Below are 24,323 nucleotides of genomic sequence, written 5' to 3' on the forward strand. Positions count from 1 at the left end.
CGTTGACATGTTTAACTAGATAACAGTAGGCTATTCAAACGTTTGTCAAAACTGGTCAATCATCAAGCGTACAAACATGAATCAGTTATCGTCAGACAACAGTCCTTACCATAAACTTCAGGCTACATCTAAGTTTATACACACATATAGTAGTCGCAACTTGATCGCGATGTTTGACCTTAGGCTAATTATTCATATCGATTATTTCATTGTAGAAATCAAGGGTGCTTAGGGTAGCCGTGTATATTTATATGGAATGAGTTTGTATACATTACAGTATCAAAGTATATATACTTAAATTTATTTATTTATTTTGTTGGGTTTAACGTCGCACCGACACAATTTTAGGTCATATGGCGACTTTCCAGCTTTAATGGTGGAGGAAGACCCCAGGTGCCCCGTGCACTATTTCATCACGAGCGGGCACCTGGGTAGAACCACCGACCTTCCGTAAGCCAGCTGGATGGCTTCCTCACGTGAGGAATTCTACGCCCCAAATGAGGTTTCGAACCCACATCGATGAGGGGCAAATGGTTTGAAGTCAACGACTCTAACCACTCGGCCACGCGGGCCCCCATACTTAAATTTGATCAGTTAAAACTTTCCAATAGACTAATTTTTATTTACACAAATTTATATTTCTTTTTTCTCGTGCAGCTCGTGTTACGTACACTCCTTTTCAATAATAGGTTGTGCCTTATTATGTATTATAATGCAAAGGTCAACCATCGGGGTCAAGTTGCGTCCACTATACAAAACTCTTAGCTGAGAGAAGGATTAAGTTGAAGTACTTCAATATTCAGGTCTTCATAATTTCAGATGAAAGTAAAGTCAATAAAATTGAAGATGTGCCAAAAGAAGGCAAAGACGGTAAACTTATGGCCATTATATCACCGATCCAGGGTCCGGGCGTTAACAGTAAAAGTAAGTCAAATTGTCTGTGAAGTTTAATAAAGATTTAGAGTATTGTAGTATTTTGCTTACCCCCGTACATCGACGCCTCAGAATTAGAAAGGCGTAAGTAGAAAATCATAGTTTTTGGCAAAACGAAAATAAAGCTGTCTATGACAGATACGACTTTCTAATTCTATAAAGATAATAGAAGGGTATATGTGAACCCTTCTAGTACAACATTTTAGTGCATTTTACTTAGGCCGTATAATTGGTGAATTTGGTCAACACAGCATTTTGTCACCAATAAAATTTTTTATAGGATTATGCCAATTGGTATGTAGTTTCAAAAAAGTATAATTCATAAGGCGTAACTTACACTTACACCCTTCTTATTCTGGGGCGTTGTTTATTTGCTTATTTGAGCATGAATCCGTTTATTTAGTGAGATTGTTCACGAATAACAACTATAAAACAATTATAATTTTTACTTTCCATATTATCCAGATGTTTAACTTTATAATGGTATTCTGTTCAAGGCAATATATATGGAGGGCTGCAACTGACAAGAGAACGTCTACAGTTTAATGGAGACAGTAAAAATACACCAACAGGTACAATGTACTGTTCGCAGATTTAATAATTCCAAATGTGAAGCTTAAATCATATCTTATGCAAAGTAAGTGGCTTATTATCTAGAACATAATCAATGAGTCTAAACGTATTTGCAGTATAAGTGCAATATGCTGCTATCTTATTCACTGTTTTAAAACTGAGGAATTACAAAGTACTTATTGCATAAGCGTTGGCCTCAAAACCATGCAAACTGAATAATAATGTTTATGTTCATCCAGAGAATACAGAGAATACAAATAACAAAGTAACGACTAAAACGGGAACACCACTATCAATTGCTGAGAATCAGAATATCGATGTGAAGGAACTAGCCAAGTATGGGGAAAACGGTAAGTTTTTGAAATGAACATACATACTAGTAGCTACACTAATTAACACTGCTCGTGCCTTGAAATTATTAAAAGTTTGATCGATTTCCCTCACGACATTGTCAAACATAATATTGGTTTTCTTGTTTGTTTTAAAGTCATACATGTACAAAGTATGTTATTTTGCGGTTTACAACTATAATGCAGTTAGGTAGTACATACAGTGGCAAACTCGTGGATTACTATTAGGCAGGCGCTGATCTTACGAAATCGAACTTAATGGGACTTTAACCCACAATGTTAGACGACGTCACTCTACCCTCGCCGCCGAGGACGGAGAACTTTTGATAATGTAAGCATTTGTAACTGTTTTTACGTCTATATGAAAGTGATTTCATTTATTTGGTGAACTGTTTTGGAAATATTGTCAATAAGAAGTACATTCCATTGTGTTTAGATGTTTAACTTCATAGTGTCATTCTGTTAAAAGCAGTCGTTATGGAGGACTGCAACTGACACGAGAACGTTTTCAGTTTTCTGGAGACAGTGAAAATAAGCCAAAAGGGACTAATTATTGATAGTAAACTCAAATACATATATAAATGTAAAACTCAGTCACGTTCTATTCTAAGAAAGTGGCTTATAACCTAGAATTAAGTCTGGGAATTCATCGATAGTATTTGCATTATAAGAATTACTATGCTATTTTTTTAAACTAGTGAATAAAAAAAAATTACATAAGAGATAGCAGCAAGACAGCACACACTCAAAGAATACTTTTTATGTTCATCCAGAGAATACCAATAAAAAAGGACCGACCAACAACTGGACACCATCGTCACATGCTGAGAATCAGACTGTTCATTTAAGGGAACCAGCTGAGTCTGAAGCAAAAGGTAATTAATTGTTTTACATAACTACATATCGTTAATATATTCATCATTGCTTAAACAATAGTATTTGTTCTTTTATTTGTTTTAACGTCATACTCGCACAAATTATGTCATATTGATATTTACTGTCGTAATTATGCATTTACACCACAGTAGCTCGCTAAGGGATTATTCTTACACGACGTCAAAAACAACTCTCTACCTTGGGTATAAAATTAATGATATTGTTTTTATAAACAAAACGACATTTCAAGTCAAAAGTGGCCGATAGGAAAATGTTGCAAAATTGCACGCAGACCCATAACGTTGTTTGAATTTGCCTTGCTATTCGAGACAATATAATAAAATGTAATACGAAACGCACAAAAAGCAGGTTAAATAAAGGGGTGCAAGAACTAGAAATACGCACGCACGCACACGCACGCACACACGCACGCACCCCCCCCCCCACACACACACATACAGACACTTCGAACTTATGTAATTCATTTTTTTCAGACTCCGTTTACTTGAAAAGGAACTTTCGTCAATATTTTCAATATCAATGTGTAAACTTTCAGGCCACGGGAGTGAAGCTATTACATAAAATTGATATTCTAATTATGCATGTTTCTGTTAAAAGACCCTAACGCTAAAATGACATCACGTTAACGTGCGATGACGTTAATGTTTTTTTTGTTGTGGGCAAGAAAGATCGCTGCTTTATTTTATGTTCTGTTTTTAGATTAAGGGCATATTAAAATCAAATTTTTAGATATTATGTAGCGAAATCATGTTTTACCTAAATTAATACACTCAAAATCGGTTATACGTTACAAGAATAATTCAAATAATTCCGCTGACTTATAACCTGTTTCCATTTATTAAAAACGTTAGAACACGGTTTTCAATATATTAGATTTTAAATATACCAGTTCAGTAAAACTTTGACGTCGACGTCGTTTAAAGTATAAGAGACGCGGGTGAATTTGACGCGTTTATGAAGTAGTTCAAGAAAGTTGAGTTTTGACGTTTCAGCAGGAACTAGCTAAAAGTGAGAAGAAGAATATTCCATATGTCACTTTTTACATTGAATTTATCAAACGTGTAGAATAAAATCGACAGAGCCTGGTTTTATAATTTCAGTATGAAAATACACTAATGTAATATCTTATATAAATGCAACGCATTTAGAAATATGCCCTCGTGTTTTTCGCAGAATAATATTGCGCCGCTTATCGCACAAAATTTCATGCATTTCTTTTCGATATAAACTGATAATCTACTCATAAGAATTTGTAGAATAGTATGTTATGTCGGGGTAAAAGCGTATTCTATTTGAACGTTGTAAAAATTAAGATGGTAGAATTGTTTAATCCCGCAGATGTCACTACTTGTTGCATAGCGACAATCACCAAGTTACACTCATTTTGTGACACTGTACTTTTAGGTAACTTTACTGCAACTGTTATGATTCAATTAATTTACGTACGATTGTTTTCGTTGGTTTGTTTTATTTACTTCTTCATCTTTTCATTAGAAACGTGTATTATTTTCATTCAGATATGTCAAAGAATGACAGAGATTTAAGACAAACAGGTTTAGAGTAAAAAATGTTGTTGAGTATTTATTTTCTGAATATATGGTTGTGATTGTCTGTGTTAGAAAGCGCACAGAAACCAGAAAATATAACCCAATAATATGAATTACTCGTATATTGCTATAACACGTGATGAATGAGCATATTACAATGAATTAATATTTGGCGATCATTTGAGTGCTTGTAAAATGCTGGACATATTTTTTTTTCTCTAAGTCCATGTTACATATTTAAGCCAATATTAATTTTACAGAATGTTTAAAGAAATATGAAGCTATAGTTCACAAAATCAACCGTCAGACAGAAATCTTAACTTGTGCTGGAGACGAAACTAGAAATGAAGTAAAAGGTAGCGTGTTAACATTCGGGGACATTTTTTGGTCACTAATGCTGTACGGAAAAATGTTAAATAATGGTTCAGTACTATCTGATTTGTTTAAAAGAAGAATTTCTTTTTTCGTTATGATTTTTGACTAAATACAAATGGTATCATATCAATTAATTCTGTTTTTATTTAAATAAATGGAATTATTACATACTATTTTCTATTCCCCGTTAAGTTACACTGGTACCGGAAACGTCAATATTTTTCCATATACTGACGCCTGAATTTCATATTGGGTGCGTGACGTAATTCAGTGTGTGTTGTTGCACTACTTTTTTTTCTATTTAGTTCAGTATAGTCAATCTTATTCATGCTATTGAATATATTTATGATATTTACGTAATATTTATACGTGTAGATGCGTATGTAATAAAAATGTTATTATCTTTGCATCGGGAAATATGCACTCGTTCTTCAGCGGAAGAATATTGCGCTCCTAAAGACACGCAATATTTCCGCTGAAAAACTCGTGCATATTTCCCGAAACAAAGCTAATAACCTATAAATATTATGCATTTTTAACAGTTTTATGTATGAACAACAAAATACGGCCTTTAAGTTTTAGGTAACAAGTAACATATAGAACAGGCGGTCTTTGAAAAATAGTGTCAAGTCTGAGATAACAGAGAGTAATGCTGTTTTTAGGGTTTTTAGTATTACCATCAGTTTTGTTAATTAAGGCTTAGTACTACATTGTCATTTTATGTATATCATGATCAGTGATTTTGATTTTAGATTTGGAAGACTATGTTGAGATAGACTGGATTAAAGTATTTAAAGAGTTAGTTCCGAATCTACCAGCTGATGATACATGGAAGTTTTTCGCCATGGAACTCTTACGTAAGCCTGAATTCTAGATTATGCCGTTTATTATCTGACATTCTCTTGGAAATTAACTTCGCACTTGTCATAATTTCATTAAAATGTATAGGTGATCAACAGTTAACTAAAACATCAAGAATTGACCAGTGCTAAGACATGCCGTGTCGTTTTTTTTTCTTCTAAATTTTGTATAAATCATGATATTTCCTGAAGCTCATGTAGAGACAAATTTCAAAGTGATGGTCACTGTCAAAAACGTTTGCAGGGAATACATCATAAAAGAAACGTAAACATTGGTAAACAATTACAAAACATAATAACACAATAAAATAAATAAGAGACATAATTCTAACCCGAACATTGAAAAATTAAGGTCGAGTCCTTGTGGGACTGTTTTAAATGTTGCTTACTTTATTTAAAAATTACCTTTGGGTAGAAGTAAAACCTACCTACATTACTTCCACAATATATAATCTAAGGAGTTAAAAGCAAAGTAGAGAACTTTTATTGCATGTTACTCAATACATATAAATATGTCTAACTCTGCCCCTTTCTGTTTCAGAGGTAAACTCACTTTGAAAAGCAAGAAATCAGTTTCAAATGTACATTTTTCACTTTTATACTGGTACTGATGATAAACCCGAACAGAAAATGAGGTTTTCTACCTGTAACTTTTTTATTTCAGCAAATTGTAATCAGTGGTCGGTATCAAAATAAAGCTTAACATTTGCTGAAAACTTTACATAATTCAAAGTTATATTTAGTAAGCAAACTCGCACGAAAAGAGGCCCTGATAGAGGTTTGTAAAATGGGGACTGTATGAATGTTGACTGGTGATAAATTTTACCACTTTGTCATTTACAAAATTTTCTTCGTAGTATTATATTGAAACTTTCCCCGAAAATCTGCAACAGTCATTCCTGATCAAGTAATGAAAAGTGACCCAATGTCAGGCCTTCATGTGTCGACAGTGAGCATGCGCAAAAAAACACCCTCGTCCCCAGTAATTTTGGATAAATATTTTTTATACAGATAAATGTAAGTCATTTATTTATACAGAATATTTACCAATTTTGTTTTTGTTGGTGTTGTAAGTGGAAACTATTAGATTAATTTTATAAATAACTGATTGCAATCGAATATTTTCAAGGTGTTCGACTTTATCATCTGTCCGGGTTTATCATCAGTACCAGTACAATAAATCAATAATAAGTCTTTAAAAAACTATTATATGGGTCATACTATGGATGTTTCCAGTATACTGGCGAGTTTCCAAAATGCAAGTGGACGTTCAAATTCAACAAAGTGTCTTTGCCTTGAAATTGTGTTACCCGTAACAACATATCTAAGTGTACACTTGGTGTCTTGTCCATGTCTCTTTCACATGTATCAATATATCAATGAAAATTGGACCCTCTATTCAGTGAGTGTTTTAATTTAGTAAAACATAGCAGAGGTAGCAATAGGGCGTACATTTATCAAGCATTGACAACAATTAGGTAATCGTAACATAAAATGTCACGGAATGATCAAACTTGGTGCTAATCGTTATACGGCAAGTAGTGCCAGAATACAATTTTGCGACCAACTTTATACCCAGCAAGAGTTAGAAGACAAACTTATTTGAAAAAGAGACGCTGTTCTGCTATTCTATCAGGTTATAAATTTGAATCGAGAAATATGCACGAGTCCTGCAGCCCTTGTTACCTTTAAAATACCAAGTTCCTGTATATCTAGTTTTATCTTTGAAGTACACAGTCTACAGAATTCCTACATAAATTGATGTTGTTACTTGCTGGGTCACATTGCAAAACACATTTAAAATATTTCTTTTAAATGGTATGGATTCTGATGCATTTACAGTCTTGAAACGTATAATATTTGATGTCGTTAGTATTCGTCTTATTTCCATAAATTCAGTGAACTCCTACTTTTAGACGTCTAAGAAAAGAAATCAAAAAGAATTTCATTGAATGTTTTTCTTTGTTCCGACATTGCGGCCAATAATTAGATAATCTATTCTTTACGTTTTAAGCAATTGAATTAATAGCACTAGAAATAAGTCATTTTGTTGCACAGGTATTAGTGACTAATCACATACTGAAGTTTCTAATTTTAATTTTCGTATAGCTGATCATCGAGATAAACGCCCTGCCGTGACAATATAATTTTAAATGTTGATAGTAAAACTTTTACATGCAAAATTGTTACATTGTTAAGCAAAAGCTTTTTTTTTTATTTTATGCAGATTTGTCATTTATGGAATATGTGGTAAAGTAATAAGTAGAGATATCATATGTTCAGACGGACTGAAGACACATAGCAATTATTAATACTTAATTTTTCTGAATTTTGCAAGAATTCTTACTGACCAAACAAGGGTGTTTGTCAAATATTTCGTTAACTTTATCACACTATTGTTTCACTCGGATACTAGTACACTAGTAGATATTGTACAAAAAACATGATTTGCATGTGGAAAGAGTTAAATATGGTTGTTCATGTAATGCTGAAATTCGACACGGAAATTGATGCAGCCCTCTAGTTTTCATTTAATAATATAAATGGCAAGATTGGGAACTTGAACTTGAAACTGATAGTCCAATTGGACTAAGCCTCTTAACAATTTGTCTTCTGGCCTGTTTCGGTGGGCCCTTAATGGTGTTTATCTTTTTTTACTAAGCATTTTTGCAGATTGTACATGCTTATATATTGCCAGTTTAATATCCCCAAATATCGCCAGTACGGTGCCTCATTGTGATAAATTAAGTACTTTGTTGACGATATCGTTGAACTTCGTCAATGTATTTTAGAAAAGATGAATATGTCTGAATATACTTGAATACCTTGCTGTAGAGTTTTGTTTTTCGGAGACTGCATTCTTAAAATGTGAATAGTTCTATTTAATCTCTGCAGCATTCACATAGCCCTTAACCAGTGTAGAGAGTTGTTGAAATCTGCACAGTAGTTTCTGAATTGTCAGACTGCTCTTCCAAGAACATTGCATTAGATAGTTAATTAGTTTGTACTTTCAGATTTTTGCCAGCAAAAATGTGGCAAACCACAAGATATCGACAATAAAATAAAGGAAATTGATAACATCACGAACAGAAAGCGTAAAGGAGTGTTTTTAGCCTACCATGAAGTTTTGAATACCTGGAAGAATATTATGGCCAAAGATGCTGATTTCGACCAGATCAAACAGGCGTTACAAGCATTCGACAACAACATTATAATGGAAGAGTTTGAAAAAATAAAAAAGTAAGTAAAGTCTTTAAAAGGCGTTGTACTCTTAACATAAAGGTAAAATAGAATAGGCAAATATATATGATGGAGTTGTTATTCTGTTTATTAATTCGAATAAGAATTTTACTAGCGTTCGTTTATTTTGTTTATTTTTGTTTCATCAGATCAAATATAACGTAATTAAATCATACCAATTTCTATTCCCTCTGTATATAACGCAACTTATATGGTAATATACGAACATTAGAACGATGCAAACATTCATGTTTTGCGTTGACTTGAAAGACAGGTGTATGACAGGTAGCCTTTTACGAAGCAATTTTTGAATATCATCTTCATGTAATTTTTTGTCTTTTTTTTTTTGCAATTCCTCTTCATATTAGAACAGAGCATGACAAAAAGCCGCGGAAGCGGTCGGCGGCTATTGTGATTCTTGATTCGACATTTTCATCGAATATTTATGACTTTGATTTCTTTTTTTCAGAATATTTTGCGATTCCCTATTCTAATAGTCCGAAATAACATTCAATATATGGGATGTTTCATTTACTTTAGACTTGTTATTTCTAGATAAAAGAGTTGAGGTTACTAGATATCTTGTTATTGTCATATTTCTTTAAATGACATACATTATTTGAAATATGTTCAGAATGCAAAAATAATTGAGATAAGAAAACCATGTTTGCTATTTACGATAACTTTGTTGGTCTAAACATGTCCAATTCATTATATGTCAGTAGTAGGTTCAAAATGATTCAAAAATGGTTAAAAGTGAAAGGTTATAAGCAACCCATGACAGTGTTCGTCAATGTTTCATTGACCTTCTTGATGTCTGCAATCGTACGTCTACGGAGCATTAATATGATAGCAAGATTACTACGCTAACGTTGCCGTAGTAAAACTGGAATTATAGCCCTTGAATTCGTCGAGAATGACCTAGTTTACATTGTTGTACTTCGTCAGAAGTCATCATAAAACCAACATAAACTCCTTTCGGGCAAAATACCACAGTTCGATAACGGGCATGCTTGATATAGATAAATCCAAGAAATAGAATTTGAATGACTTAAAATGTCACATTTCATATTGATAACATATGAACCTTGCATAAAATGTATGTATAACTACAATATGCAAGTGCATCGTTACTTTGATAAAGCCATCGTTATAATTCTTGGATAATTCAAATCGCAATGTTGCACATAGTTAATATATTAGAGACCTGGTTTCTTAGGCAACATAGAATGTATATGACGGCCAATGTTTATCATACAAAACCAGCGTAATGATCTTAATTTTGTAAAAATTGATATTTTTCTAATAAAGATTACAAACTATAACCTCACTTAAACAATAATTCTGGTGAGTAATATGATCTAGAAGATACTTTTATAAATAGCGGCCTAGATATCAATATGTTTAAGATGTTTCTTCTGTAATATGCAGACGATATAATTGTATTTGCAAATTCTGCTGAAGAATTACAACATAGTCTATTGATTTTACAAGGTTATTGTAGTACATGGAAACTTAAAGTAAACACACAAAAAAAAAAACAACGAAGATTATGATTTTTAGAAGAGGTGGCAGGCTACAACAAAACCTTAAATTCTATTATAATGAATGTGAAATCGAAATTGTCAACAGATTTACCTACTTAAGAATTGTTTTTTCTAGTGGTGGTTCCTTTAGTGCTGCAAAAACTACATTAGCTGAAAAATGTTGGAAATATCCAAGCATGTTTAAATTGATAGAACTGTTTAGCTGTAATAATACATTACAAAAACCTAGGTAAATATGTTTATCATGCTTTTGTGATTCGAAATGAAGCAGTGTATGGTACAAACAACATTTAACGTGACTGCATCTTTACGCGCAGTATTATAAACCGTGAAACCAATCTTACATTAATATTTCGAGTTTGTAAGATTGGTCCTACGCGGCTTAGTTTATATTTACAAAGTCTAATTCATTAGACCGTTATTACCTTACATTTCGTTTCGGTAAGGTAAGTGCGGCAGTTTTTGAGTCTAGAGTCCTGGATCTATACAAATCATAGTATCTACTTTTTGACACAAATGAAGTTCATTAAATGTGACACTTAGCTTATTAGCAAATAAATGTTACGTTTCAGTTATTTTGCTCACTCTACGTTAGTATCGGTATAATTAGCCATATTCTCAGCAGTGAGAAATATTGTCTAACAATTTAGATATACATCATTTGTAAAAATTGATATATAATATGAATTGTAATTGTATTATTATGTCAAAATGTAATATGTCATACCTTCTCCACTTATATGTATTCACTGTTCGTCATATATTATGTAAATGTTGCCACCATGGACTTAAAGTCCAGTGGAATATATATGAATAAACTTAAAACTTGAAAACCTTATAAAGCCTTTCCCCGGTTAGTGACTTGAGAACACTTTATACTGTGTAAACCTATGATAACGTCCAGGGAAATCAGATTGTGTCTGCCTTGCAATTAAAAGTAAATACGCACTCATATTGCACTAATATAGGTCTTTAAAATCCAACATATTATAAAATAAAAACGGAAAAACAAAGGCTAACCTTCTGTTTCGTACCCGACATCTCTGTTTTGCTATAAAAGAATGAATAATTCCAGGACCATATCCAGCCTCCTCTGAGAAACCCTTTCTCAAAAGACAGTAACCTGTTATTTTCTATGTTACTTGCGAATGTAGTAGATTCGACAACGACCATAGCTTTAAGACAGGTGAAACATTATTTCCCATTCTCCACAGTTCAAACGTTTATGCAATTGTCATAAATATTGACGTTCATTTTCTGTTTTGGTTGCTAATGTTCATTTAACGAAGTTTTGTTGCATTAGTTGCCTAAAACTCCTGTATATAGTGATTATGATACATCTAGTTCGTTCGCTATCTCACGGTGGGCGGGTAGATTGTTTTTATCATCATGACTCCTTGAGGAAATACAGCCGATATTGATAACTTGGTTTCTTTTGAATTGCTTTTAATGTTATTGACCGGTGCCGCGTGTTGGGCCAGCTGAGTGCTTCATCCGAAGAATGGCTGATATGAGAAAAAATTTTCTTGTCCGATATTTTCCGTCATATTTTGCGAGACTTTATTTTTTCAAAAGATAACCTACTATGTCTTCTAAAGAACTTTCAATATTTGGCCTACCAATATTAAGAATCTTTTGTTACATGTGCGTGTAATGTATTCATGAACCAGTAAGTACCGGACACTTTCGTTGACGTGCTCAACTGGATAACTGCAGGCTATTCAAACGTATGTCAAAACTGGTCAATCACCAAGCGTACAAACATACATCAGTTATCGTCAGATAACAGTCCTTACCATAAAATTCAGGGTACATGTAAGAGGAAGGATTGACTAAAATACTTCAATATTCAGCACCTCGTAATTTCAGATGATAATAAAGTCAATAAAACTGAAGATGTGTCAAACGAAGGCAAAGAAGGTAAACTTATGGCCGTTATATCACCGATCCAAGGTCCGGGCGTAAACAGTAAAAGTAAGTCAAATTGTCTGTGTAGTTAAGATTTCGAGAATTGTGGTATTTCGCTTTCTCCTGTACATATTACCTCAATACGTGTTAACTAGTATACGTTGATTTACGTTTATTTGAGCATGAATTCATTTACTTATTGAGATTGTTTGGAAATATCTGCACGAACAACTACTGTAAATTATTGATAATTTTTGCATTTCATATTATCCAGTTTAACTTTATAATGGCATTCTGTTAAAGGCAGTATTTGTGAAGGACTGCAACTTACAAGAGAGCGTGTACAGTTTAGCGGAGACAGTGAAAATACACCAAAAGGTACAATATACTGTTTGCAAATTAAATAAATTTAAATGTGAAGCTCAGATCATGTCTCATGCAATATATGTGGCTTATTATCTAGAACATAGTCAATGAATCTAAACGTATTTGCAGTGTATAGTGCAATATGCTAAGTACTATCTTATCCACTGTTTTAAAACTGGGGAATTACAAAGTACTTATCGCATGAGCGTTGCCTACAAAACCATGCAAACTGAACAATAATGTTTATGTTCATCCAGAGAATACAGAGAATACAAATAACAAAGGACAAACTAAAAATGGAGCACCGCTATCAATTGCTGAGAATCAAAATATCGATGTGAAGGAACTAGCCAAGTATGAGGAAAACGGTAGTTATTGTTTGAAATAAACATGTATAGCTGCTCTAATTAAAAGTTGCTTGTGCCTTGAAATCATTATTACTTTGATCGATATCCTTCACGACAATTGTCAGAAATGTCAGCAATGTTATTTAGGATACATAATATTGTCTTTTTGTTTGTTTTAAAGACATACATGTACATATTCTGTTATTTTGCGATTTACAACTACAATAATTATGCAGTTAGGTAGTACATACAGTGGTAAACTCGTGGATTATTTTTAGGCAAGCGCTGATCTTACGAACTTGTTTGGACTTTAACCCATAAGTGTTAGATGACATCACTCTACCATCGCCACCGAGGGCAGAGAACTTTTGATAATGTAAACATGATATGCTTTGATTTTGGAAGGTGAAATCACCGTCTCTGTGTTACCGCGCAGAATTTAGTCAGGAATAGACTGTCTTACAACATTTTCGTAACTATCCGCTGTACAATATAATTCAATACGGAATAATTTACCACGTCTGACTTCATTATCGTTACAGAACGGAAAATTTGGCCCACTCTATCACCACCTTTGAGGCAGCCGAGGACTTGACCACAAACTTAAAGAACTCATGCCCAGTACAAAAATAGCTCAACATACTATGAATATATACCAATGGCACAGTAATTTGCTACAAATTACAGCATGCATTTACTACTGTACTATCAGTACTTTCAGAACTTTGATTTAGTACTGTTTCCCATACAGCTTCATTCATAACTAGGTGTTTATTGAATCCTTCTTTGCAAAAAAATGGCAATAATGTTAGTAATTAGTATCAATGTTCAATATTTTATCATTTTTATGTTTATTTATTCAAACAATTGCATTCTGAAAATGATTTAAGAGTTTTCACTTTATATTTCGGTTAGAATAGTAGTCTTCAGTTTGATCCCATAATGAAAAACCTATTAATTAACATAAATTTAATTTTATTCAAAAATTGATAAACAACTCTGACTTTGTTTTGGCGCAAAGTTTGGCGATAACTCCGTGTTGCAAAATTAGCTGTTATTCAGTTAAAAGGCTTTTTGCCCTACTTTTGCCATTTATAGCAGTAACGTTTTGTCTGTTGACAAGTTTTAGCTTCGTTCAAACGTTAAACGAAATGTCCGAACTTTTTGTGTCTAAAGTTTGTAAAAGTAAACATATTCTGTTTTTAAACATATAAGCATTATCTGTATCTATGCATGTAAATAATGTAAAGTTAGTTAATGACTAATAATTCCATCTAAAATGGAAATTCTATACTATTATATTGCAAACGTGGGTTTTGCCGCCATTGGGGTTGCTTCTTTAATGGTCTTTACTCCCTCCACCTCCCTCACCGCACACACAAACAAAAAAACGGGGGTATAAACTCCCTACAAAAACTATTTTTGCAGCTTTAAAACTTAACTATATTAAACAAATATTATAATAATCATTATAGATCGGCTAACCATATCTAAAACGCGCTTTACAATTGTGCAGGAAAAAAAGAAATGTGTGATTGAATTATATCTATGAGGTCTGTTTGGACCAAAATTGTACGGACGATTGTTATTATTGTATCTAACAAGCAAACCCATATCCAGGCAGTATTCGGCCGATATTATTAGTTACACTGCTTGTTGGCGACAGGATACGGGATATACGCTGTCGAGGAAATCCATATCAGGCGAGAGCAAAGCTCGAGCCTGATATGGATTTTCGAGACAGCGAATATCCCGTATCCTGTCACCAACAAGCTGTGTAACGATTTTATCTTGCCGACTACCCTTTACTTACACGCTATTATCTAATATTTTGTAAATTAACACAGCGGCAGCCATTTTTTTTTAAATCAAAATTCATATCTGAAATGTACTAGCAGGATATGGAATATATCCTGTCTCCACGTGACGTCTATTGACCAATAAAAATGCAAGAAACTTGTAGGAGGCAAGATAAATTTGTTTATCAAGTAGATGCTTTTGATAATCGATTTTAAGTCGGATAGATCGAGGGTTAGGCGTGAAACTATTGTATCTTGTGCTTTATTCATATACAGATACAACAATTTCGCGCTCAGCCCTCGAGATGTGAAGGACGTCTGGTCAATACTAGACAGCTTCTGTTTATAAAGAAAACACGCACATATACAGCTTGTAGTAACAGATATTATGTATAATATAGTATAGTTATTTAGTTTGACAAAGAAATTTAGGTGATCGTGTAGGCATCAGGCTTTTGACCGGACAGCAATGCGATATGACCATGCACACTGGGCATGTTCTGTTAGCACAATTCTGTTACATATACATAATTTAAATACTCGTTAAAACATGGTCACCATGAAAAACTGAAAAGTGACCAAACGGTCTATAATCGTGTCGGTTTTACTCTATACCTAGAAATCGTTTAAAGACTTTAGAACTTTAACTTTTTATTAAAATGTCTTTATCAATGATATAGGCGGAATAAACATATCATTCTTTTACTTGAAATATTTTAGGTACACATTCACAGAAAATAAATTGGATACAGGTTTTCTTACAGCTGGCTAGGTCCTTCCCGCCAACACAATGGGAGATGTTTGCGCTACATTTACTTAGTAAGTTTGTTTAAAGATATATCTAAATATTCTTTCCTTTCTTCATGTATCATCAAAAAAACAGAACCGTTACTTAATGTAGATTAGGGAATACTAAATTGATATGTTAAAATAATATTTTCTTCGGAAAATTAATATGTAAATGCTAGTCTCTATGGCAAAGTAATGTGACGTCATCTGGCCCAATTTTATGTCTTTTTCTATATCGTATACGCTAAAACATTACTTGTCATATACCTTTTTCCAAGCTTCCTTTCTTAAATCGGTATAATATTAACGTGAAATGTATCCCTTACTCTAATAACGTTGAATTATAAATGTGACATCACTGGATGTTTGGCAGGCATATACCATCGGTCATCGTTTGAAAACCAGTGTTGAACGGAAGATTTTCAAAGCAGTTAACGATCTGGATATCTTAAAATGAAGACGTAACATGTATGTTCATTTACTAATGAAGCAGCATTTGATTTTTTTTCTTAAGTCTAAAACGTATATTTTGCACACAAGACTGCCAGATCTACACTGCTTTTCACGAGAGTTACATGCCTTATTGTTATTAAATTGTTTTCCATAGATATTTTACGGAAGATAATCAGAAAGAGATTAAATATGCATGAACACCGGAATAAAAAAATATTCCTAATAAATCGAAATATAACTGCGCGCTTACATGTACTTTAAGTCAAATCTTTATAAAAAACATCTCGTGTTCAAGTTATAAACGCATATGTCTTAAAATATTATTAATTGCATCCTTGGGGATAAGATTTAGATTGATAATGCAACATTATTTAGGTAATGTTTACAAATTAGTATAATTTAATACAGCTTATATGGTAAAATGATAACTTTTAACACACTTTAATATCCGTGATCTGGAAGATAAAAGATAAGGATGTATTTCCCGGAAGCAAAGATCACCAAAAACACAGCCATAGAGCCATGTATCGCAAAGATGACCCCAACAAAAGAACCTGTAACGGAAAAATACTGTAGACGGGTTGCTTCAAAAAATCCAACAACATGTACATTATTGATATATGCAAATTACAGAAAATTGGTGGTGGGTGGTTAGGGGAAGATGGAGCAAGGATGAATATTAAACAGGGAAAGCCACGGTTCCTTAAACGTAGTATTCCTACAAAATCACAGACACACACATACAAAAGACACACACGCACGCACGCACGCAAACGACAGACAAACACACATACAATTAACATACGCAGATAAACAAACAGACAAGCAAGAAAAAACATTACTTTGGGGCACAGCCCATGACAAACACGCATAGATAAATAAACGTGTATCTATGCGTATAGATACATATGAGTATTTAGTTGGTATTGATTCGATAGCCGAAAGAGCTGTAATACTTTGTAGCATTTTATTCTATAAATGTTCATCTTTTCCTATTTGAGATATAGATACAATAACATAATATTAAACTCCTCTTTCAAGAAGGTATAAACTATTTTATGTTGTATACATAAACAAATGAAATAAGTAACAATTGTATCCAGTGCTAAACAAGAAAAACGTTTGCTTGCCATTATATCTAAGTTAAATGCATATACTTGTGCATAGACATAATAAAAATGTGTTACGTAAATAAAACTTTTAATTTATAATTTTCATTTCGTTGCTACAATAATGAATGCAAAAGAATATGCTTCTTCTATATGCTGGACATGAGGGTGATATTACGAAAGAAGTACGACCGTGTGGTGTCAAAATCGCATTTTTGCATTGTAATATCGTAAGGTAGGAAGCAAATAAGGTCCTACATAAAGATGCGTTGTATCTAAATATACTAGCAAAAGCAGATACTGCAAGAATTTAAACGTGTTTACCGTAATTCTTCGCCATCCAAAGCGACTATTTATAGATTGTAAAGGGTACCTAAGGACGCCCTAGAACGTCGGCATCCTCTTATAACATTGCTGCTATGGCAGCCATTGTCGTAGAAGACTTGAAATTTACGATTTCCCAATTGCATCTATGAGCATTTCTAGGATTTCAGATCATTACAGTAAATGAACATTGATAAACTTGTTTTATATATAAATGAATATAAACGTTGTTTTTTTTGCAGGCAATTGTCCACGGGTCAGACACATCAATGTACATGATACAATTGAAGAAATTAAACTTGAGGCTCGTAATGAGCATACCACTGGGTGGATTTGTCACGCGTACATAAAGGTGTTCAAGAAGTGGCTTGAAATCGTGGGTGACACGGCGGAAAACCTCGAGCAAATAAAACAAGCCGTCTATGAGTGTATAGAATCAAAGGAAGTGAAGGATAGTGTCCTATTGATAATAAGGTTTGTTTTGATAAACGACATGTAACAAAGTAAAATGTATCAAAATGCGCTTTTATCATATTGATGGCTGTCATCTACTTTGAGTTATGCATCATATGAAATTCTGAAACATATATATCCTTCGACATTTGTCGTTGCTGCTACCTACGCATTTTCAATAACTGCATTGATAAGCGCCATAATCTTAATATAATACATGTAACATAATTCTGTACACTTGTTGAAGAACAAAAGATTGCCCGTTTCGTTAATAATATTATACAATTATTGCCTTTTGGTGAGATCGATATGTGGATTTATCCACCTGATAAAAGCAATATCGACCAAACCTAAAAGGCAACAATTGTTTTATTATCAAATCCAGCATACTTACAATTATAAAATAACTATAAAATATCTTCAGCCTTTGGACATTTTTCGTAGTACATATTGTACGACGACGCATTGTTTTGACGTCAAACCGTGATGACATCACAGCTGTAGGCCAATACGTATTTTTGCTCCGCCTATGAGTCAATATGATTTTTTATCATAGATCGTGTGACTACATCTAGACCAATGCAAAATATAGATTTAATAATAAAAGGTCGTATCCGTTACATAAAGCCGAATTTGGTCAGTTTTCGAAATATCTACTGAAGAAAACTGTCGTTTCTGCCAATTACAACCTTTCAGACTGCATATTATGTGAAAAAGATATCTTGTATATTGACCGAAAGTAACAGAAACAACATTTCAGAACAGAGGATATACAAGTTGTTTAATAAACCCTCCTTAATAAATATGTAAGATTCGGTACTATCAGTATCTAAACACTTAAGCTCCGGGGCTTCAATAAGGAACGATTCCGTGAGAAATCTGTAAAACACAATACACAGTCTTTTCAGTCAGAAGTACTCTTTTTCACTTAGGATATTTAATTTCTTATATGTCGACTTGTGAATATCGTTGGATCCGAGTAAAAAGTAAATTCATCAGATTATTTAGCGTTATATCAAACATGTTAGTATCAATATATAATATCATAATTATGACTTATGTTTCTCGATAATATTTTTTATGTTCGGTTATATGCTAAGTAAATGAGAAAATAAGGGAGAAAAGGATGCCAAACTGATCAATTCGTTTATTTTTTATAATTGACTGGAACAGGAGACATAGTACAGGCGAGATCATTCATTTTGAATAAAAACATCAATCTAGTTTTTCTTACTTTTATCGCAGGGACCCTCCAAAATTGCCATGTGTTGCAAGAGAAATTGAGCAAACTCCAAAACATCCAGTTTCATATGTTCAACCATGCTATGCATTGCACGATATTGAGACACCAAGTGCATCGTGTAGCATTCACTACAGCTCAAGACAAGTACAAAGTATTCAGTCATCTCGTTACGGTACCTGTTCAAGGTTTTTGCCATGCTCTGCAACATTACAATCCCTCCCTAATGGTCAGGCCATGCAAGCCTCATTTCAGTACACCGAAATGAACTTTGAACCAAATTGTAATGACGAGTCTCAAACGCTTCACAAGGAACAAGGTAAAGGCAAAAAGCGAAAAACATCACAATTTCAAGATAAAATGAAATTAAGTAAGCTTGAAAGTTATGCAAGAGATAATGCAAAACAAAATTTACTTTCCAATCTCATACCAATCCGCCAGTGTGACTATGATATTTACATGGAACATGTAGTGGATCTTGTTATGAAAGAATGTAATGTGAACAGAAAAATTGTTTTGTCAATCACATATAAGACTTTTTGCGAAGTTGAAGAAGTTACAACAAAACGAAATGAAAAGCTGTACATCGTATATTGTGGCAGCCCAAAACTTATTCTGAAAAAAGAAGTTTACAATGATTTTGATATCTACGGGAATATTGTGCGACCAAAACTCCTTGCATACCTTGACGCGCAGAAAATTGAATATGATACGTCAGATGCAAATACATTTTTATTTTTATCGTTTAACGGCAATGCAGCTTTCGGACAGCTGGATGTTCACGTATGTATGGTATTTTATGGTATTTATATACGCTTCTGTCAATTTAAGGTTTTGTTGAAGCATAAAAGCATAATATAGAACACAAGATCATGGGCATACAATTTTAACATTGTATACCTTATTTCTATAATAAATAAATATCAACCGATCAGTATTATAAATTTGGTAAATGTCAGACAAATATGTTATCAGACAGACTCTTACTCTATCCCCTGAATATACGTGCGAAAACTAATGAGTACACATTCACCTTTAAAACATTTAGGATAGACTTATCACCACTACTTTATTTACTCTTATTTGTTTTAGTTACTGAAAAGAACTTGTATGTTTGTTGATATTGTCGTAAAATCACTATACTCGGAATAGTATTAAATGTTGCAATGTCAAAAGATAAAATGAAGTATAATAACTTATTTGTTTCATGAATAAAATTTTAGAGAAAACGTGAAAAGATAGCAGAGAAACCAACAATCACGCAGTTGCATTCTCTACAAGAACTGGTTTCTACAGCAAGTAGTAAAGAAACAAATGGTTTTGATAAAAATGAAAATAAAGAAATAACAGAAATCCAGTACACTCGTAAACACAAAAAACAAGCAACATGTACAAGTTCTGATTGGCCGCAAAGTATTGAACAGCCTGCCGATGGCCCCGTACACAGCAACCAGTCAGCAGAAGCTGCTACCCACATAAATGAAAAACACGTAAATGATTTCCAGCGTAAAGAACATGGAACTACTAACAAGGATTATACTCACAGTCTAACTAGAATTAAGGGAGTCACTTCTGAAGTTACAGGTCAGACAAAAGAATTCGTTAGCAAGAATGTGGAGATTGGAAATGAAATGAAAATCCTGAAGAGCACGGATATGAACAAGAAATGTGAGACAGTACTTGACGACAGAGACCCTCTTGCGCTTAAAATTGAAGTGGACGATGAATTGAAAGAGATCTGTGATTCATTTTTTCAGACAGGTGAAGAGTCCTTTACAATAGACAAACCAGATACAATACCCGATATACTCAGTTCATTTGTTGATCAAGACTCGGTGGAACAATAGAATATGAATAGCAGTAGTGTGACACTTCATCCCAAATTTCAAATAGTTGAAGTGCATTCTATAAAATTCGCCAATGATTTGTTTTAGAAATATACTCGTATTTGAGGCTAGGTTTCATAGAGGTCAAACCAGTACAAATTAGAAACAACGTCAGTATATCGTTAATTTGTCGGTCAACTTGATACAACAACATTGAAGCAGACATCATGCAAATGTCGTAACAATTTTACAAGTAGAGGATATTTTGGTACCGTCTATTCCACAAATTAAATACTGAGCACATTGGCTGTATACTTTTAGTGGTGTATACGTATAGAGTGAACTTTGAATGATCTAAAAACTTTATTTGTTAGAAACTTCTCCTTTATGTCAACAAACATCTCATACTTAGTGCATATACACATTTTTGTCAAAATTTAGGAACTAAACTTTACAATACAATACATAAAAGCCGCACAGTACTGATCATAAATCAAAACGGATGACTCTTGAAAAATATTTTCGCAAAATATAGCTTCTTTACGTATTTTCGTGATGAGAGCTATTCGTTTCGCGTAGTTACTGACACTAACTTCGTTTCGTTTATGTCGTCAATTTTACGGTACGGAACAATGTTTTGTTGCGTTTCTGCGGTTAGCTATTTATAATTTCGGCATTAATTAGCCATTTAACATCAAATCAAAGAGAGGGTTATATGATTGTCAAGACGAATGAAAATGCAAACACATTTAGTTTGTCGTAAAAGTTATCGTAAATTGTCGCTTTCCGCTTCCGGTGGTACATATGCACATGCAAATTGTGTGTGTGTATTTTTGTCGTCAGTATAGAACATAGACACTTTTCTCATGACTTAAGTTAACAATTATTTTTAAGTCGTCCAGAGAGAGAGAGAGAGAGGCCTTGCAAGAAATTAAGTATGATTAAACTTTTTAATAATAATAATAATCTAATGATAATAATTTCATTTTAACAAGGTGGCATATTAAGAGTATATACCATACAAAATACTTATTTCCAATATCAGTATCTACAGCAATATTAGTAACAGTACTAATACCAAATGATAACTTGATTCTCGCGAGGACGCGCCCGTTTCATGATAATCAAAATATCAAATTATATACATGTATTATGGAAAAGTAAATATCAGTATTCCTTTCATATTAGCTACGCGTTAAGTAAATAGCAACATAATTCAGTGGGGTAAGATGCATATAACAGATCGTTTTGCACGAAGGGTTCGGATCCTCATGATTTATTTTCAGGTCAGTTTTGTTTGTTTTTATTATCCGTTTTTACTTTTTATTAACATGTTTTTCGTTTCTTTCTTTGGTGATCTGTATTTATACGTATGTTTTATAACATATTTTCACTATAATATTCCTATTTATATGCTTTTGTACATGCATATGCATTTAACTAATATCATCTTTCATATTACACTAAACATTTCTCTGCCAATTCGGCTTCGGAAATTTCTCTGCCGTTGTGTCATAGAGAAGATAATGAACATACAATGTATAAAGGAATAAATATCTTTGATGCAAAAATAAAAGGAAAATTAATTGCCGTCTCTGAGGTTCAAACTCGCCAGAAAAGTAAGATCTGTTGAATATTATTCCTACGCTTAACCTCTGAACTACACTTTTCAAGATAAACACGTTCTAAGGCGTTTTACATATAGCAAACGCAGCTCTACTAGTACAGACACAGAGCGATCTGACCAGAGGGACAGAGTGAGATAAAGCCTCCAGAACAGATAGAGAGCAATCATTTTAGACACAGGCCTGTCCACCTCACTTAGCCTAGCTCTTTGCGGGTAGACAGTCTGGTTCTTTACCGTGCCTGGTGTATAGCACCGATACACGCGAAGCCGTCTTTCCTGGGAAGAACCAGTACAGGCCTCTTAGTTAGGTGGGAGACACTCAAGAGCATCTCAGAAATTTCCAGTGCCTGGACCGGGATTCGAACCCCGGACCTCTGGATTGACAGTCAAGCGTGTTACCACTAGACCACCGGCCCACCTAATTCAACTTATTCAACTCGTTAAATAAATTCTGTATGAAAAGACACTCATGTAATATCCTCTATTTACTAAAACGGCGTATGCTGTTTGCAAATAGACATTTAGCCATTCCGTTTTAAAAATCTAATACTTTCTGAAACATAATTTCATTCTTGTATTTACAAAACATTACATTTCATAGTTGTCTTTATCACGTAAATGTATGTAGTAATTTTCAAGTTACCTACATAGAAGATTGTATAATTGCGTGACAAAGTACAAACAAGCCGTTGCATATATATGAACATAAACAAACATCAGTCGAAAATAATCTGAATTTTCATTTGTATTCCGCGGTAAACAGAAAGCCGTATTTTTTTCGAATAAAATGTTAGAACATATTTCAAGAAGATGTGTTATTAAGTATAATCTAAGGTGCAACTGGCGGTAAATGATTTCTTTTGCATAGGGAATGTTATAAATGAATATGAAATAATGTACTTTTTATGTAACACCCTCCCCACATGCATGTTATGTTTGGATGGGACCATTAGCGTTGCCCTCGCTCGCTCGTCCGCTTGACCGTCTGAACCTAGCAGGAATAATATGCAGCTTCGAAGTTGCAACATATTCGCAAAATACTTGTTTTTGATATAATTAATCTTTTGAAACTACTGCATCTAAACAAACTCAGATGTACAGAAAGATTCAACCAGTCAGATTTGAACATTGGGCAAATGGACGTACCCGCTTCTGTTACTTGTTGAGATGTCGTCAGTAACAAATGTTGAGCAAGTTAATACCGATAGAGAGTTCGGAAACAGTAACAGTTATATTGTCCGTATAACGTTACTACCTACAATGCTAAACAGAACACAAACATAAGTGTTTTTTCATAATCTTTCATGTTTATTATGACAATGCGCTTGATAACTGCTTCGTTTGTATGAAATGCAGCAATGATAGGCTTTAAAATGTTTGAATGATAAACACAATTTATATACATCAGCTGTCTTCAAAATATATGGTTATGTATTGTGAAATGCCTTTCATTATTTTCGGATGTGCCCATTGTGATGTAGAAAATACTTGCACATACACAGCATATATACTGCTTAACTATCGAGGTTGATAAAACTAGATACAACCACAATTATCTCATTCACCTTTTTCTAGGATATCAGAGTGGCTTTGCATATGGATTGCATAAAATCTGGCTAATTTGATATTAAGGCGAATCCACACAAAAGGTCATATATCACCAATAACAACATCTAGGGAAAGAAGTACACTAAAGATCGTAAACTAAATACATTTGTATCTAAGGTAAAAGGGCATACTGTGTTTAAACAATTCAAGAA

At 33.4% G+C, this 24,323-nt stretch overlaps 1 protein-coding gene across 1 annotated transcript; it reads left to right on the forward strand.

Annotated features, from left to right (window-relative positions):
* Nucleotides 1-76: 76 nt before the first annotated feature.
* On the forward strand, nt 77-23,831 carry LOC128550988 (uncharacterized). The gene is made up of 16 exons (XM_053531214.1): nt 77-149; nt 820-924; nt 1,431-1,505; nt 1,746-1,856; nt 2,630-2,731; nt 4,561-4,656; nt 5,428-5,532; nt 8,550-8,775; nt 10,438-10,526; nt 12,192-12,296; nt 12,534-12,608; nt 12,854-12,964; nt 15,463-15,561; nt 17,660-17,891; nt 19,116-19,893; nt 20,334-23,831. The coding sequence occupies exons 1-16, from the start codon at nt 77-79 to the stop codon at nt 20,955-20,957; spliced, it is 3,006 nt and encodes a 1,001-aa protein (XP_053387189.1). The 3' UTR covers nt 20,958-23,831.
* Nucleotides 23,832-24,323: the final 492 nt, after the last annotated feature.

The sequence above is a fragment of the Mercenaria mercenaria genome, chromosome 19 (assembly GCF_021730395.1).
Source record: "Mercenaria mercenaria strain notata chromosome 19, MADL_Memer_1, whole genome shotgun sequence".
Taxonomy (NCBI): Eukaryota; Metazoa; Mollusca; class Bivalvia; order Venerida; family Veneridae; genus Mercenaria; species Mercenaria mercenaria.